The sequence below is a fragment of the Phaethon aethereus genome, assembly GCF_964289735.1.
Source record: "Phaethon aethereus genome assembly, chromosome: 1".
Lineage (NCBI taxonomy): Eukaryota > Metazoa > Chordata > Aves > Phaethontiformes > Phaethontidae > Phaethon > Phaethon aethereus.
The window spans coordinates 35,525,450-35,543,273 of record NC_138575.1 but is presented as its reverse complement, the minus strand read 5'-3'; the positions used below and the strand labels follow the sequence as shown (position 1 = coordinate 35,543,273).

At 44.0% G+C, this 17,824-nt stretch overlaps 1 protein-coding gene across 1 annotated transcript; it reads left to right on the top strand.

Annotated features, from left to right (window-relative positions):
• Positions 1 to 4,928: 4,928 nt before the first annotated feature.
• On the top strand, positions 4,929 to 17,446 carry SLC38A2 (solute carrier family 38 member 2; the record flags this gene model as incomplete). Its single annotated transcript, XM_081998844.1, has 15 exons — positions 4,929 to 5,047; positions 5,355 to 5,436; positions 5,572 to 5,687; positions 8,776 to 8,849; positions 8,948 to 9,040; positions 9,239 to 9,320; positions 12,379 to 12,461; positions 13,489 to 13,547; positions 13,677 to 13,826; positions 14,617 to 14,696; positions 14,799 to 14,899; positions 15,280 to 15,404; positions 16,113 to 16,257; positions 16,375 to 16,472; positions 17,209 to 17,446. 15 exons carry the CDS (start codon positions 4,929 to 4,931, stop codon positions 17,305 to 17,307), a joined length of 1,506 nt encoding a protein of 501 aa, XP_081854970.1. The 3' UTR covers positions 17,308 to 17,446.
• Positions 17,447 to 17,824: the final 378 nt, after the last annotated feature.

Below are 17,824 nucleotides of genomic sequence, written 5' to 3'. Positions count from 1 at the left end.
ATATGTAACTCCAACTCACCATCATAAAGCCCAAGAGGCAGGATATGCAATCCTGCATTCCTTACACACTCGTAATACCTCTTGGCTTCAGTGGAAGTTTTGTTTGAGAAAGCATATAATCAGAACCTATAATTTCATTAATTGCATGCCACAGGCAGTCCATGTGAGGTAAGAATAATGAACCAAACTGGTTGGCAGGACAGTGGAACCCTCAGCCCCGCCTGCATCTTTGCGGACCACCGAATCCACGCGGCACAACTGTGCATCCTCATTTTCCCCGCTCACCCGCACTTCCAGCTCTTCCTCGTGACAGGCTGTGTCTGTCAGGTCGAGGAGACCGCTGTGCGGACGCTGCATTCGGGACGCAATACAGCTCTCAGGTCACTGTCACTGCTCTGCGTTACCATCCTTCCCCAGGCTCTGGGCACTACCGAGGATTTCACCCGGTGCAGATCCTTACTCTGTTGGGATTTTTGTGTTATTCATACTAGGCACAGGCAAAATGAATGTTACGTAGCTATTAATACAGATTGCTTTGACATAACTTATTACATATTTCATTATTTATCCTTTGGGCAATTTAAGAAGTATCATCTAAAAACCATGTGGACTGACTTGACTTTTACAGTATTACTGTACACATAACTTTTCGATGCATACCATAAACATAAATGACTCTAATGGGCATGTGCTACAGAGAGTTATACAGTATTCCACAAGCTTTGTTTATGTATGTAGGAAGAAATAGCATGAAACAAGAACCTCCCATATTATAAAGGCCTTTTATTTGCTAAAACACGAGCAAAGAAAAAACACAGGCACTTGCCAGCTACTACTTCTTTTTCTAAACATAAAAAGAACAAATCCAATTTAAAAAGAAACCATCTGCAGGCTGAGAACTGGTAGGCCACGTTTACAGCAAGGGATGAAGCTGCAGCGTAATCTCAGCTGCAAACTGACATTCAGAAGCGCCCAGCAGATCGCTCTTCAGCTACAAAAACCCCAAACTTTGTGAGGAAGCTTGCAATGAGCAGATACACACAAAAGAACAAAATAGAAGGCACACAAATGGAAGGCATAAAGATGAGGGTGACTGAAGAATAATGAGGATGAAAAGAAAGGGAAGACAAAAAAGAACATAACACTAAAAAAAGGAAGAAAAGCAGGACAATGAAAACAAATGAATTGTTGAAACTATGGTGGGAGGAACTGATGAATATTAACTTTGATTATTCTGATTACAAAATACATTTCAAAATTGGATGAAACACATCGTATGTATGTTTTGCCAAGGACATTCTTGGCAGTTACAAAGTCAGGAAAATTATAATTCAATCAGTGAGGCATTACTTTAAAACCACTTGAAAAAGCAGACCATTTGAACCATCAAACAGGCTGCACAGGTGAAGATTTTAAAAGACTCAATATTCTGGGGCAGTGCAGATTGCACTCACATGTTGCACAGTGAACCTTCCAATAATGGGACCATTAGATAAACAGCAATTCTTCTTCTTATAAATGAGCAATGAAGCCTCATCATCTTCTTCCATGTAAAATGAGAGCAGTTGTAGCAAAAAAGATTTCAAGCACTTGTACAGTAAAACTTTTATTTTGCAATAAGGTCTGGTTTAAGCTTTTTTAAAAAACTGTCCATGGCAACCAGATGGCTTCTATGAAGATGGCTTCTGTATTCATCAGCTGCACGTTGGACACTTCACCATGCACCCCATCTGTGTGCTCGCTTTGAAAAGGGCACTGCCGTCAGTGCCTCCAACAGCTACGGTCCTAAAAACGTTAGGGCTACGTCACCACGGGTGTTGTTATACTTGCAAAACCCACGGTAAACAGGTCACCTTGACCTCTCCCATGTAAACTGTAATTTCACAGAACTGCTAACACCTGAAGAATGGGATTGACTGGAAAACGCACATGGCATTCGCTGTTCTCGTTCAAAAAGGTGCATGACCTGGCTTCCCCGTCGGAACGGATAGTTACGTCTCTACGATTGCACTCTGCAGCGGAGCTGTGCAGCCCTTCGGCTTAACCCACCAGACTGCCGCGGCCGTTGCGAATTGCCTGTTGTTACGCAGTCGCGATTCCCATGGGGAGGGAGAATGCCGGCTGCTCCCAAGCCCCCGAAGCTGCACCTTGCCTTGCCTGCAAGCGGGGGACGCTGGGCCCCCAAACGCCCTGAACCAGAACGTGCTTAGGACGGCAGCGAGTTCAGCCCCAAAGCGCCCTAAGCTGACCTCCGGGGCGATTTCAAAGCCCGCTACAGGGCGGCCGCTGCCCGACCATCCCCCGCCGAACGCCCGCCCGGCCCCTCGCACCGCCCGGCCAAGGCGCCGGGCGGCGCCGGAGACACCCGGCGGCCTCACCGGCCTGACCTGGCTCCGGCTGGCGGCCGCCCCGGGCCGGGCCGCACACCGCCCGCCGCCCCGGCCCGCCGCCCAAGCAGGTGCGACGCCACCGCCGCCCCCCTCTGCCCCGGGGCTGCGCGGGAAGGCGCCGCAGTGCACGCGGCCCCGCCCCGCCTCGCGGGCCAGGCCGGTCTGCTGTGGGGGGGAGGGGGGAAGGGAGAGGGGGCGCTGACGTCACGTGCCGGATGGGGGCGGGGGGAGAATTGCAGTGATGGAAAATTTTCGGCTCCGCATCTCCTGCGCGTGCTCTCGCCGGGCCCCGCCCCTTCCCCACACCCCCCTTCCCCACACCCCCCTTCCTTCTCCGGCGGCGGGGGCGCTCTAGAACGTTCCCTGGTGCAAGTGGTCGGCCTGCCACCGCCTCGCGCCGGCCGGCGGTTTCCCGCCCGCCCCAGCGGCCGGTGTACCGGGTCCTCCCGCCCTGTCTCACCTCAGGGATAGCCCAGGGGCCCCTCGAGGCGCGAGCCGCTCCCCTGCCCCTGCGGCCGCCCCCATCCGGCACAGGCAGCCAGGCTGTGCTGCCGGCCGCCCCTCGCACCTTCCGCAGGCCCTCGGTGCCGCGAAGGGAGGGAAGGAGATAACGCGGGGGCAGAACGGCTCGGTGGCCCGTCCTTCACACTCGAGGCTGGTGGCGCCAGAGTCATGTGGGAGTGTGCTGCGAGGGCAGCGCGGCCGGGGGTCGGGGGGGCTGCCTCAGAAACTCCCCCGCCTCAGGAAACGGCGGCCCGATCGGCCCCCGCTGCCCGTGCCGAGCCTCCGCAGCTGCGACCTCGCTGCGTGTCCGTGAGGTGGGGCTGGGACGAACAATAAAGGCCCGCTGCCCCCTTCCACGGGGGATCGAGCAGCAAAGTCCTCAAACGTTTCTGGGGTGACGACCTGGGGCGAAGGAAGCGGGATATTTTTCCCCCCTCTCTCCTGCCGCAAGCGGGGTCTGTCCTGCACCGCATCGCTAGGGTGAGGCTGTCGTTCCGGCTGCCTTCCCGGAGGAAGCGTTCGGGGAGCCCTTCAGCTGCCCCCGGGTCTGGGCTGGCACGCGTGTTAAAAATAGCGAGTGACCGCAGCGCGTAGCTATGGGCCGACGGCACCTCACCCCCTGCCGGGCGCCAGGCTACCGGGCAACGCCGGAGCCGCAGGGTGGACGCGGGGAGGAAGCCACCCCCCGGTGCGTTCGCACCCGCTGCTGCAGCCACGTTGCAGGTGCTGCACCGGGGCATGTGGAAGCACCTCTCGGGCAGGGCGCTCCTGACAAGCACCGCAGCCTCCCCTCCCCACTGTGCCCCCAGCGTCACCCCGGCACAGTCGCTCGGAGCCAGCGACCGTTGGCGGCCCCGCTCCCGACCCCCCCCCCCCCCCGGGGCGCACGCCGGTGATGGCCCTCCACCCCTCAGCCGGGCGTGCCGCACCCGCCGATGCGTCCCGCTCCCCCCGCGCGAGCGGCGGCAGGGGGTCAGTCGGGCAGGGCGGGGGGCGGCGCGGCGGCGGGCGGGCGCCGCGCCCCTCCGCGATGACGCGCCCGCATTCCTGCCTGAAGAGCGGCGGCGCCCCGAGGGGGCCGTCAGAGCGCGAGCGACGCCGACGCCGGCGGAGCACTGGGGCACGCTGCTCTTCCCTCCCCTTTACACCGCCGGCTTTTCGAAGTGATTTTTCCTCCCCTGCCTTTATTTCTTTAGGGGTTTGTTTTCGCTGGCGTTTTACAGTTAAGGGCTTTTTCCCTCGCAAGAAGCAGCAGCAGCGAGAGAGGGGCACCTCCTTATTCCGAGGCTTCGGGAGGAAACCTCGCTTTCCAGCTCCCGCGGACAAGGTACGGCGCGGCGGCGGGTGCCGGCCGTTACGCGGCTGCCGGGGGGAACGGGGCGACTTTTCGGGCGCAGCGCGGCTCGTCCTCCGCGCCTTTGTCTTGGCTCGCTGCCGGAGACCCTGCCGGGCTCTGCCGGGATGCCCGGTGCTGGCGGCGGGTGCGCGTTGGGACGAGCCGCTGCCGCATCCCAGAAAGGTGGAAAAACCCCAAGCGACTGTGGCGCGGTGCCGTCCCGCCACCGATTTGCGTTTTTCCATTGAAAACGCCGGGATGCCCGGTGTGGCCGGCGGGGAGGGAGGGAGGTAAACACAGAGACGGCCGCGGGACGGGAGTCTCCGGCCGCCAGTGTGACAATCGCCCATCGGTGTTGCATCAGTCTGCGCTCCGCTATCGGGGGGGGGATGCCCCGGCCCGGTCCCCGCCGCCGCTGCAGGTACCGGTCCCCGGCGGCCCCGCCCCGCCCCTCCGCGGGGCTCACCTTTGTCTGCCCGCGCGCCCCCCGCCCCGCGCGCGCCCCCTGCCCGGCGCGCGCCTGGTACTTTTCCACTGGGCGGCGGGCGGGGGCCGCCGAGCCGCGGGCGCGCGCCGGCCACGTGACGGGCCGCGGCCCCCGCTGCGGCAACACTGACGTCGCCCTCCCGCCTCCGCAGGCGCGGCGAGCCCCGCCGCCAAGGACAAAAGAGCGGCCGCCGAGCCCCGGCCCCGCCGCCATGAGTAGCGCCGAGATGGGCAAGTTCAACATCTCCCCCGACGAGGACAGCAGCAGCTACAGCTCCAACAGCAACGACTTCAGCTACCCCTACCCCACCAAGCCGGCCGCCATGAAGAGGTGAGGGGGCTCCGCCGCCCCGCGGGCGGCCGCCGCCCGCTCCAGCCCTAATTTAAAACGCCGCCTCGGGTCTGGAGGTGTCGCGTGTCGACATGCGTCGCAGAAGCGCGGAAATGACTGCGGACATAAACAGGCGCAGTGCTTTGCGTACTGGGCAGAACGGCAGGTTGGGGGGGGCAGGGGTTCTTTTTTGGGGTCATTCGGTTGGTTTTCTCGTTTCCCTCTGAACCGGATTGGAAATGCTAAACGGGAAGTGAATATGCAAGTTGCCCGTGGTAGTCACTGATGATGCAATGTTTTTTCACAGCCACTATGCGGATATTGATCCAGAAAATCAAAATTTCTTGCTCGACTCCAACCTTGGAAAGAAGAAATACGAAACTCAGTATGTAAGTATATAGCAATGACGTTTCAAAAAAGAAAAAAAAAATGCTTTCTTGCATTTATGCAAAAATTTATGTTTGTTTTAATTCTGAAATAAGTAATAACTCTGTATTAATTATTACCTGTCTCTCTCTTCTCAGCATCCGGGTACTACTTCCTTTGGAATGTCAGTATTTAATCTGAGCAATGCTATTGTGGGTAGTGGCATCCTTGGTCTTTCTTATGCCATGGCTAACACTGGAATTGCTCTTTTTGTGTAAGTATCTTTTGGTTCATCAAAAAAAAAAAATCTTTCTGCTCTGTAATTAATAACGGAAAAATACTTGATGTAAAAATATGACCTTTACAAAATACCCAGTCATTGCCGTAGGTGCAGAATTGCATTTTATGATTCATGGCTTGTTTTAAATTAAGAAGTTGTGATACATTCAGAAGTACTTGTAAAAATTAAACAGATTCGTTGCAAGTTCTGCAACCCACAGAACATTTTTACGGTGAATTTTCCTTTACTTAGCTGTAATTTCTCCATATATAACTGATAGACTTCCCTTGAAAATTCCATTATCCAAGTGGAAAAGAGAGGTTCTGCTTAAGGGACTGAAATCTGTATTATCTTTTTCCTTCAGAGTTCACTGATTGAAACTAATGACAGCAGAAAGTTTTTAATTAGTGGGAGTCATAATTGCACAAGAAGTACAGGATCAGGCTGTAGAGAGTTAGAAGAAAAATGTAGGTGGAAGAGGGTTATTTTGTCTCTGGCAAGTCTGGCCCTGTCTACTCTTTAAAAATTCCTGTGTCCCAGTCCTGCCAATCAGGAATGTGGTCCCCTTTTCCTCAGCTGACATAGTTGTGCCTATAGAGGTGCGATGTACTTACACCAACAAAGGAATCCTTTTTATTGCTACGCTTCTACTCAATTCAGGGAACTGGTTTCAGCTACACTTAGAAAAATTGCAATCTCCCTGCAAGGGAGGGATGTGGAATAACCAGCATATCTTTATTGGTGTGTCTGTGTTGGAAAAAGCTGCCAGGTATAAGACAAGACTGTAGTAATGTATCTGGAAATGGCAGGAGGAAGCAGTTATGCGCAGTGCTTCTAAATGTCTTGGGAAACGACATTCTCCATACGTTGGAGGCAGTTCAGCTCACACAACATGTAACATCAGTGACTGAGAGCAGATGGAAATCCGTGGCTATGTTTAAAGGAACTTTGTATTTTTGTCCCGGAAATAAATACATGTGCTGAATGTTCAAGAACAAGTGAAGAGTAGCGTTTAGATTTGAAATTTGCCTTACTTTGTTCCCAGATTTCCAGAAAGTTGTAGGTCAGATTTACATCCAGATATTTCACAGTATAGCAGAGTGGTTTTCCCGAGGAAACAACCAATGTGTAAAGTCTTGATCCAAAGGATTTAATTTTAAATATATGGTGATTTGTGAATTTTTTGCTAAGACTTTCACTTACTTAGATGATGCTAAACTGAATGAACAGCTTAGCAGCATGAATTCAGGGGAGAGAGATGCTTCATATCTACACAGCAGTTTCATGCTCTAAAGATGTTCTGCAGCACATATAATTAGTGTCATGCACATTGGAATGTCTCTGAGGAGAGAAAAAAAAAGAATTTAAGGTTTAGATATTTGAACAGATTTGCATACAGTGGAGGTCCTTTTTTCTGAAGAAAAAATGTTTAAAACTGTCAATTTAACAACTCTGTGCTGAAGTCATTTAGTTACTTTTCCTTTTCAGATACTGCGTTCAGATCTATTTGCATTAGTACCAATTCAGAGACCTTTCAAAACTTAACGTAGTTGGTATACTTCCAGTGCGGGAAAGCAGTCAATCACTGATGATACTGAGGGCTTATGATGGCACTGAGGGCATTGCAGACATCCTTTAATAACTGGGTTACAGATCCAGATGCAGTTGATCAAGGCAGTAAATTCTTCAAAGTCTGTGCGGAGTCACTTGTGTCAGTGCTGTGACTTGTCACTTGTGTCAGCACTAAATAAATGAATGATACGGTCTGGAAGCCAGAAACTGAGTGAGCTTTGCGATGAGTTTGCTGATTGATCTTGTCAACACTGTAGTGCAGCCATTCGAGGTCAGGACTGAGGGGTCCGGGATCTGCACTGTTTTAATGAAATGTAACCCTTGCACACTTCGCTGTGCTGTTCCTAGTTGATGGCTGAATTAAATCCTGATTAATCTCTACCTGTCAGAAATACAGAGGTTTATTTGTGTGCATGTGTTGGTGTTGAATTGGCACAGAAACACAAGTTTCCTGGATTCCTTGTACAGAGCTGCAAAGCTTTTCTCAGACCTTCTTGTTTCCAGTTCTTTGGGCCGTGTTTACTAGTTTCGCCAACCTTAAGAATGACACAAAAGGAAGTGTAAAGTGTACTCTGGGAACACTAAATGGAGCTTGCCGGTTTTGAGCAGATTCGCTGATTCTTAGCTTTCCTGTAAAGCAGAATGTATAATAAAGGTTGGGGGTTTTCTGAACGTGTTGTAATTTTCCGCTGCGTTCTTCAGCAGCCGAGAAGTCCCCCCTAGTGTGCCACTGCAGGAAGTGCATTTGTTGTGGGAGGGATTTGTTGTTGAGAGATCCGCGTTTTGGATGTTGCAATGTGCTTCTGGAAATAACATATATTGCTTGTAAAAGCTGTGGGGAAGATAAGCAAGCCACTAGTGATTCCCATGTAAGCACACATAAAGAGTGACTTTTGAGCAAAGAAAGTATTTGGGGGGGGGTGTTTTTTTTAATGATGATAAATACGTATTTCCATTTGCTCAATATTCAGTCCATTCTTTAAGGCTTTTGCAGATTCATCTTTACATAAAAAAAGACTTAACACAGGTTTAAGCTGAAAAGCTGATTTGCTTAAGACCAAAAGATAATCTTCACTTTAGCTACAGTCAGTCACAACTGAATGTTGAATAGATTTATGACACACTGTTGAACAAGGATAGGAAGACGGGAGAAATACAGTTTCTTACAGTGATACAAAAAAAAAAATCCATTGATACTTTGTTATTTATATCAAATGTAGCCAATTACTGTGGCCTGACTCTTTCTGGTGGTTATGCCACTTTACACTAAGTATAAGCGTTGTTTAATCCTACACTAGAATTTCTCTGTATGCCACTGAAATGCATTTTAATATAAAATCCTCTCTAAACTAGGCATTACAGGACGCTTTTAGCTGGCCTGAGAATCTACAGTTTTTTCCCAGATAATATTTTAATATGATTAATTTTTATGTTTGATCTGCCTTTATTTAATAAGACTACCCTAAGTCATTTATGGCTGTTAAAAATTTGTGTGTTTTCTGCCCCCCAGGATACTCCTGCTGTTTGTCTCAATATTTTCTTTGTATTCAGTGCATCTCCTTTTGAAGACTGCCAATGAAGGAGGTATGGCAAATTACTGTTTTACAAACATAGTGTATTTGGTTCATATGGTATCTTTGTGAAACACACCTTTCCAATGCATCATTTTTGTTTTCATTCAGGATCTTTATTGTATGAGCAGTTGGGAATGAAGGCATTTGGTATGGCTGGAAAACTTGCTGCTTCTGGATCAATTACAATGCAGAACATTGGAGGTGAGGACAAGATCTTAAAATGTCTATGCTGTCACTAGTAATTGTTCCCTACTTATTCTTGGAGACTTTTTTTTTTTCACACAACATGTGTTCATTAACTGCTTGTGTTCAAGTGAAGTTATGAAACATGTTATGTGATTCTTGCATCTTGTGACATATTCTATATTTGTAATGATCTATGATGTTATTCACCTACAGCTATGTCAAGCTACCTCTTCATAGTGAAATATGAGTTACCATTGGTCATCAAGACATTTATGAACATCGAAGAGACCACAGGGTAGGTGTTAGAACTCCTCATCAGAGGAACTATTAGGAGAAACAAATACGGAGACTGTATATATTTTTATATGAAGACCACGTTCGGTACACCATAGGGTAGCTTCTTACTCAGAGCTACAGTAAGTTTGCCCTTCCCCTGAGTGCTCCACTTCATTTAGATCCAGCCTGTCCTTGGGAAAAGGGTAGAAAAATACAGGTATCGCATCATATTAGAGAAAGCTGTTCTCTAAAGAACATCAGGTAAGTGTTCATGTATGTACCGGTCAGTACATACTCTTGATAAGGAAAGGTAAATGTGGTTATGGTTGGTTTGTGTGGTTTTTTTCTTACTGTGTTCCAACTGGTTTGGACTGATTATTTTTGTTTTCTAGTGTTAATATTGTGGGAAGTGATTAAATGTAAGAGTAAGGTGGAGTTATGTAATGAATGTCTTAAGGAACAGTTCCCAAAAAGATATGGGGACTAAGCATTGAACTAAACCAGAGTTTACATGCCCAAGACTAAAGTGGTGGGCGGATTGCCATTTAGCCCTGGAGACACCTTGACTGCATGGTGGCTTTCCTGCTTGGCTTTAAAAGTGGGTGCCTTGGGTAGGGTTCATTTTATCTAACTATACTGTCTGAAAGTTAGATTTTGAGCTCATTGTTACTCTGGTCTTTGTATAATCAATGGAGAAAAGTGATTCTCTGTAGTGGTCAGTGCAGTGCACCTGGCTTAGGCACCTGTTTTGGGCATCTCCAAAGAGCAATTTATCATGTCACTCTATATTGAGAGGGTATGTAAAAACAGCTATCTAAAACAAGATGCCTGACTTCAGATGGATAGAGTTAAGTGCTATAAATCTCACTCTTCAGAGTTGTACTTCTGTGCCTTGTCCTGAAGTGTCCCAGTCTTGAGAGGGCTGAGCAGCTCAAGACTCCAACTTACACCTAAGCCTGAGTTCAGAAGGTAGGCATTTTTCTGCCTGTGTTCCCCAAGGGGTTCAAGCCATTTGGTGGTGTTCATACAGCTTGCTGATAGATATTGTCATGACAACAGCGCTAGCCATCTTTTTTTTTTTTTTTTAATGTACTTGAAGAATGCACGCAACATATTTACTTAATAGTATAGTGGTTACAAATTCTTTGCTAGGAAGGTTCATTTCCCTCCTTTGGCTGAATTCAAGTCCTTACTTTCCAATTCTTAAGAAAGTCCCTGGATAGCCAGTACTTAGGAGGGGGCTTGGAGGCAAGTATTTTTCACTGTCCCATCTTCAAAGAAGAATTCAAAATCGGTTGCAGTTCAGGAGGGAAAGTTAGAGGCTGTGAACCTCACTGGATACAGCTGCTGCTCTGCAATATCTGGCACACAAAATTAAGAAATTGAGATTTGTATTTTAAGTGTTTTCTTGTTGGCTGATACTAGGTGGCTGTACACTGATTTAAAGTAAATCTTTTCTCAGTGCTCTGACAATTGTGGACCCCGTTTAACTGACTCTCTCCATGCGTTGCTTAGGGGAGTCTGGGTGGCTACCATTGGCATGGATTCCACTCTGGCAGCCTGGTGCCTAAAATGTAAGCACTTACCTGTTTAAATGTCCCAAAATAATGCTTACTGTAGAAGATATTCTGGAATTCTGAGACAATATTACAAATACTAGCTCCATTATTAAAATTCATTTGCCAATTTTTAAAATAGCTGTATTTAAAAGCTATGCAACCCCATTCTTCACTCTTCAGCACAGAAAAATTTTTTAAGTCCTTGGTCTGAAAGTCCTGATGGCCTCCATGTGGGGCATGCACAGTAACAGTGCACATTCTTATGATTGCATCAAATGCAAGGAATCTGTGCTGTCATTTCTTTTAAATTTACCACAAGACTACTACATTTTTTAAAAAAGACAACAAAAGGTACATGATGTTAATGTTCTACATGCCTGAACTTTCTAAAATACTTTTTTTACATTTAGTTACCCCAGGTGAAACTGGGGAAAGAGATGACCAAATTGGTTTTGCCTTTACTACATAAATCCAGAGCAAGTCTGTTAAAGTTATTCCGTATTTCCACTGCCATGTATAGGCTTAGATTTCAGCAATTGATTTTGAATGCACAAATTTCCAATTAGGCCATTAATTTTTCTTTGTTTACCTCAATAGTATACAGTCCATTTTAAAATAAATACTGTTAGATGATACCATAACAGGGAATAAAGTATTAATATTTGGGAATAAATGCTTAGTGTCACTATTGCTTAAAGTATATAGGATGATACTGTAGGACAGATGAAGAAAGCAGTTACCCTGTCACGATTAAATACTCAAGATCAGTTTTTCTGTTAGTTCAGTGAAATTACATTATATTTTCACAGATCTAACCTTGTTTTTCTGTGTTTCAAAGGAAGATTGTTAATCTTCTAGATGTTCTTAAATTCTTGAAAATGTTCTGTCAAAACATAACTGCTGCTTCTTATGGAATAAATGGCAAAAATGATCTGAAGGAAAAAACTTCTGAGGTTCTTCTACATAGTTTCCCTACTGAAGGGACTAAACGTGCCTCCAAGAGACTCCCAGAGCTTACTGGAGTTTTCTCGGCCAGTGGGCTTGAGCTGTTGCCTTAACTCTAGCCCTCACCTGTTTTTCTTTTAACTCTCGGAGGGCACCAAACAGAATTCCATTAGAAGTGGATCACCACCCTGCTGGGGCCCTGCAATATTCTCATACATCTGGAGAGTTGGGAACCAATATATGATCAAATTACTATTTTTCCCTGATTGATCCCAGTTGACTTTTTTCCTAATCAGTCATTTACTTCCCTGTCTTCTGACTTTCAGATGCATATTAATTTTAGAAAAGGACACTAAAGGAAAGGCACAATGCAGGTTTGGGGTGAGATGAGAAGGTATTGTAGGGCGTTAGGTCTGTACAGTAAGTTGAATGCTAATCCTTTGTGACATCAGGTACTACATGTTTTTAAGAAGCCATATGTTATAGGAGAAGATGAGAGTGAAGACTAAACTGCAAATGTTGTAATTTTTAAATACTTTTGATTGCTTACAAATATTACCTTTTTTTCTACAGAGAATGGTATCTTAACGGCGACTATTTAGTGCTGCTGGTGTCTGTCATCCTCATTCTTCCCCTGTCCTTACTGAAAAATTTAGGTAAGCAGTAGAGTACAAGCAAAATAAAAACGCACTGAAAATAATGTGGCAAAGTGGGTTTATATGATATTTGAGTCTTAAAGTACTATGTGACTTAACAGCTGTCTCCAGACTTCTCTTGGGACTAATCCATGTTTAGGCAATTACTGTCAGTCTACTTTAAAAGCTAAGAAAAAAAAAAAAAAAAGATTAAGACAGGTATCTTAAGTTACAGAAGTGTTTGTGGAAAACAGAAGGACAATAGACAGGGTAGCTTTAGAACAGGCTCAACAGTACCTTTCTGTTTGTGTTCTCACCACAAAGTTTGACCTGTTTTGTTCAGTAGTGAAATAGTATAATAGTGTTATTAGCTAATAGTGTTATTAGCTGTCCTGTAACAGCCTTAAAAGAACATAGATGCTAGCCCTGTGCAGTTAAATTGTCTTTGGAATGTAAGTAGAAGTCACCTTTTTCATTTTAGATGCCAAGCACTAGCAGAATATTCATACCAGGTGCTTTATCTGAAGTGACTGACTGTAATTCAGTGATACATGTGAACAGTTCAGTTAACAGTATTTATGCAGAGAATCCTGTAGTGGAACCTTCCTAACTGAGTCTCGATGTTAATTACTTTCTCAAGTTACTGCTTTCTGCAAATTAGGTGGATCAATAAAAACAGAAGGGAAAAGGCTAAGTTATCTCAGTAGTGCATTCTATTAGAATTAATCCTATAATCATTCTTAGCATGAAATAAACAGTTTACGTAGTTGTTGGTGGGGGTTTTTGTTGTGTTTTGTGGGTTCTTTTTATGTTACAAAGATTGATATTACCGACTTGCTGTATGTACAGAGCCTAATGTGTCTTTGAGAACTTTCAAATCTGGGTTGAGATTATCACAAAGTCAATGAGTAATTAACTTGTTCTATGTAACACTAAGAAAATGCAATCTAAAGAGATAACTGACAGAGTAGATTTTGTCATAATGTTATGACATGAATGGTGTTACTGTTTATTGTACCTTAGATTTCTTTATCTTTCTTGAACACAGGATATCTGGGTTATACCAGCGGCTTTTCTCTACTTTGCATGGTCTTCTTTCTGATTGTTGTAAGTATAATCTTGTGGACTTACAGCGCTTGTAAAGCTGCATTTCAAAGTGAATTTAAACGTAGTTTCTGAAAAGTTTCAGATACTGCATTAGGTAAAATAACAATAACTACATGGCTTTATTTCTAGGTAATTTGGAAGATGTTTCAGATTCCTTGTCCTATGGACAGTGACATCATGAACATGACATTAATAAATGTGACGCTGGCACCTTTGGTAGATGAAAACATAACAAGTGATGATTTGTGCAAGCCAAAATATTTCATCTTCAATTCACAGGTAACTGACTAAAAATCAGACTCTGTCTTGAAAATAACTGAGACTAAATACGTAGCAGATAAATAAAGTCATTTTTCCTTCCAAGTAATTGCCCAGTTGTAAACTTGGGATGTGCTAAGACTTTCTGTTCCAGTGGAGTTAGGCACTGTTTACCTCCTGTGGACTGGATGTTTCCACACTCCAAATGCACAGAATTTAGAGGAACTTGAGGTGCCTGCCTGAGATGAGTGGCAATAACCGCGTCTCTCATTTGTCAGCACAGCATTTCCCAAGCTTTCTCAAGTTCTGTTCAAGTAAATTAGCAAAGTATTTTAAAAAGTAGATTCCAGAAGAAGATGCAGTAAATAGTAAAAGTATGTGAATGGGGAATGTATACCAGGGTTTGGAATAGACTTCAAGTTCCCAGTCACAAAGTCTCGACTTTCATGAATGCTCCCAATTGTAGTGGTGAACCTCCACACACAGGAAAGAAGTATGTGTAGTAGCCAGTACCAATATCAGGCTATGATGACTTAAGCCTATGAGAGGCAGAATGTAACTCTGAATGCGAATACATTCAGCTCAGCATGGACTTCAGTGAGATTTGAGAGTGTTTGGTACCTTAGGGTCTGTGTTTGACAAAAATTAAACCAACAACTCCCTATTTTCTTAAAGTTTCAGTTGTGAAGAATAGCTAGTCTTTATGAAAAACTAAACTGATACCTAAGTGAAATCTGAAAAATCTAGAGGAAATATTTAAATTTCTAATGTCTGTTGAGATACTTAAGAAAAACATACTTCTGTTTTTCAGACTGTCTATGCTGTCCCAATCCTAACATTTTCTTTTGTCTGCCATCCTGCAATTCTTCCTATCTATGAAGAACTGAAAAGGTAAATGTTAGATATGTCTCTGTAACTTCACTAAACAAACAAAAGTAGTATAAACCAGTATGTTCTCATTGCTAACAATGTTTCTTTTTCTCTTTCTTCTAGCCGAAGCCGTAAAAGAATGATGAATGTGTCCTATGTATCTTTTTTTGCCATGTTCCTCATGTATTTATTGGCTGCTCTCTTCGGATACCTGACATTTTATGGTGAATATTACCTTCTCTGCTTTCTTTTAAGGGAATTATGTTCTGCAAAACCACATACTATTTTTAAGTTAGAGCAAGCAAGCATTTACTGTGGGTTCTAAATACATGCTGTTTGGGTTTTTTTCTTAATATTTTTATAAGCACACACCCAAAAGAAGATCAGTAGTAGAATTAGGCCCAAGGCACAGGATTAAAACTGGAATAAAACAGATTCAATGCCTCCAAGTTATCCCTGTGTAAAACGGAGACATGCTTACAGGAGCTGTTGAGGCATTCAATTCATATTGCTGTAACTGTAGAATTCACTTAAGATTTAGAGCAGAAGCGGTTTTTGAGAAGTATGTCAGGTACATCTAATTAAAATACTATTTTCTTTATAGGAAAAGTTGAACCAGAGCTGCTTCATACCTACTCTGCTTATCTGGGAGCTGATGTGCTGCTTCTTATTGTGCGTCTCGCTGTACTTATGGCTGTAACTCTTACTGTACCTGTAGTTATTTTCCCAGTAAGTGATTATTTTTTTTAAATCTTGCTATCTGGTGGTTTTTTTGCCTCACCTGTTCTGCTGCAGTCATTTACTGATTTGGCAACTCCGATTTATTAATTTACAGAATTTTTCTCTTAATGGAAAAAGGGCATTTATTCTAATAAGCCTGATGAAATATCTCTATACTGTTAATTCAAATAAATAAATAGGCAACATTTACAAAGCAGTAGATACAAATACCTTCAGTTATATTGTTTTCTTGGTATGGTTTTATTGGGAGAGTAGAACAGATTGCCCCCTATGAAAGTACTTGCGCTATTATGTTATCGGCTTACAAAAGTCAGTGTGTTTTTGTAAGTACATGGTGAACGTGAATTTTGGCTACGTAGGTGTGTATTGTTGAGCAGCATCCTTAGGTGTTATAAAAATCCATGGGGTGTATTTTTGTTATAGAAAGGTGTTTTCCCTTGCATTTTCTCCGTTACTGCCTGTGCTTTGAAAATCTAAATCACTGAAAAGAAAAAGAGACCAGAAACAGAGTTGCGTCTTCAGTGCAGGAAGTAAATATTTTTAAAAATTACTGTCATGTCTTTTAACTTTTATTAAAATCTGAAGCGTTCAGGAAAATTATGTTAAAATACTGTCAGAAGGAAGGTCTTAACTCAGGGGCGACAGTCACCCACTTCCACAGTGAAGACTAAACAGGTTTTTCCTTCTCTTCAAAAGATCCGCAGTTCCATTACCCAGCTGCTGTGGGCAGGGAAGGAGTTTAGATGGTGGCGTCACTGTTCCATTACAGTTTCTCTTCTGGCATTTACCAACATGCTTGTTATCTTTGTCCCTACTATTCGAGACATCTTTGGATTCATTGGTAAGCATTTTCATATCAGTTCAAGTAGTCTTCCAAATCTCAGAAAATGCAATTCTGATCTAACTAAATTATATTTACCTATTTATGAATATTTATTCCTATGCTTTTTAAATACAGGTGCATCTGCAGCTGCCATGCTGATTTTTATACTTCCTTCTGCCTTCTACATCAAATTAGTGAAGAAGGAACCAATTAATTCAGTGCAAAAGATCGGGGTATGTACAGACAAATATGTAATAGTTATACTTGCTTACTAATTCAGAGCTAGAACTTCATGATTTAAGAATTTTGAAGTCCTAGTGAAGGTAGTCAGTGAATTGGCATTTCATGTGTTCTTAATCAACACATGGGAGTTGCATAGGTACTCAAAACTGAGAAGGTAGCCATCACAAGACTCAGTTAACTTCAGTGACATCTCTCTCCCCCAACCCCCAATCTCAACAATAACTCTGTCATTCTGTTGCTGATAATCAGATTTCAATAGATTACTCTTAAAAACTATACTAAAAAAGTCTTGTCATTGTCCTTTAAATTTTCTTTCAAGACTTATTTACATAATTTTACCCCATAAAAGCTGGCCTCCACCAATCGCTTGGGTCATCCTGACTGATCTCGGTGCTCTTACTGATCTTGGACATGCTCAGTCGGAATCAAATCTTAGACTGAGTCAGAATCAAGTCAGCACAGTGGCACAGCCTGACTGGTATCAGCAGCTACATTCATTTCCCTCAGCTGAGGGTGAAGTCTGCTATGCTGAAAATACATGTACTTTTTTATTTGAAAAAGGACTCCAAGTATGAGAAATGTACCTAGCTCCATATTGTTTACTGTGATCTCATGTCTCTTTTCATTTGTCCTCCATGAGCAATGGCATTTGTGCCATAAATGGGCATGACTTTATGGGCATAGTAGCAGAAACTGAAATACTTCTTTTATGTTTTCTTTTTTCAGGCTGCGTTCTTCTTTTTAAGTGGTATACTTGTGATGATTGGGTGTATGACACTGATTATTCTAGACTGGACCCAGAATGTTGCATCGGATGGCCATTAACTGTCCTGGTTTAATCTCTAATACTCCACTTCAAATGCCAGTGTTCACTCAGATACCTACTGAGAATGAAAATGAGCTATTCGGCTTCCTTTAAAATGCAGATTCTTTGTTGATGGTTCTTCTGATTGTAGAACACCCGAACTCTGTCTCTAAGAAACTATTCTGCATGATGGAAGTGGATATTAACATCAAACCACGTGAGTGTCTGGCTGAAGGAAGTGACAACTTTATTCCATTCCAGAGAATGGACAGAACTCTCTGTAGACTTTTATCAAGCCATGTTTGGCTTTTGTCATTGTTACTTGGATATTTTGTTATTTTACTTGAATGTGCCTAATGGAACCATTTGATGTGAGAAATAACTCTTTAATTTACAGCAAAGTGTTTAAATAACCAATGAGAGAGAGAAACACTATTATTTTTTGTACCAAAAATTCTTAATGGACCTCAAAAGCACTATTTTGACTTTAAGAAACATTTTTCTAAAAAGAATGAAAGAATAATGTAGAAGAGCTCA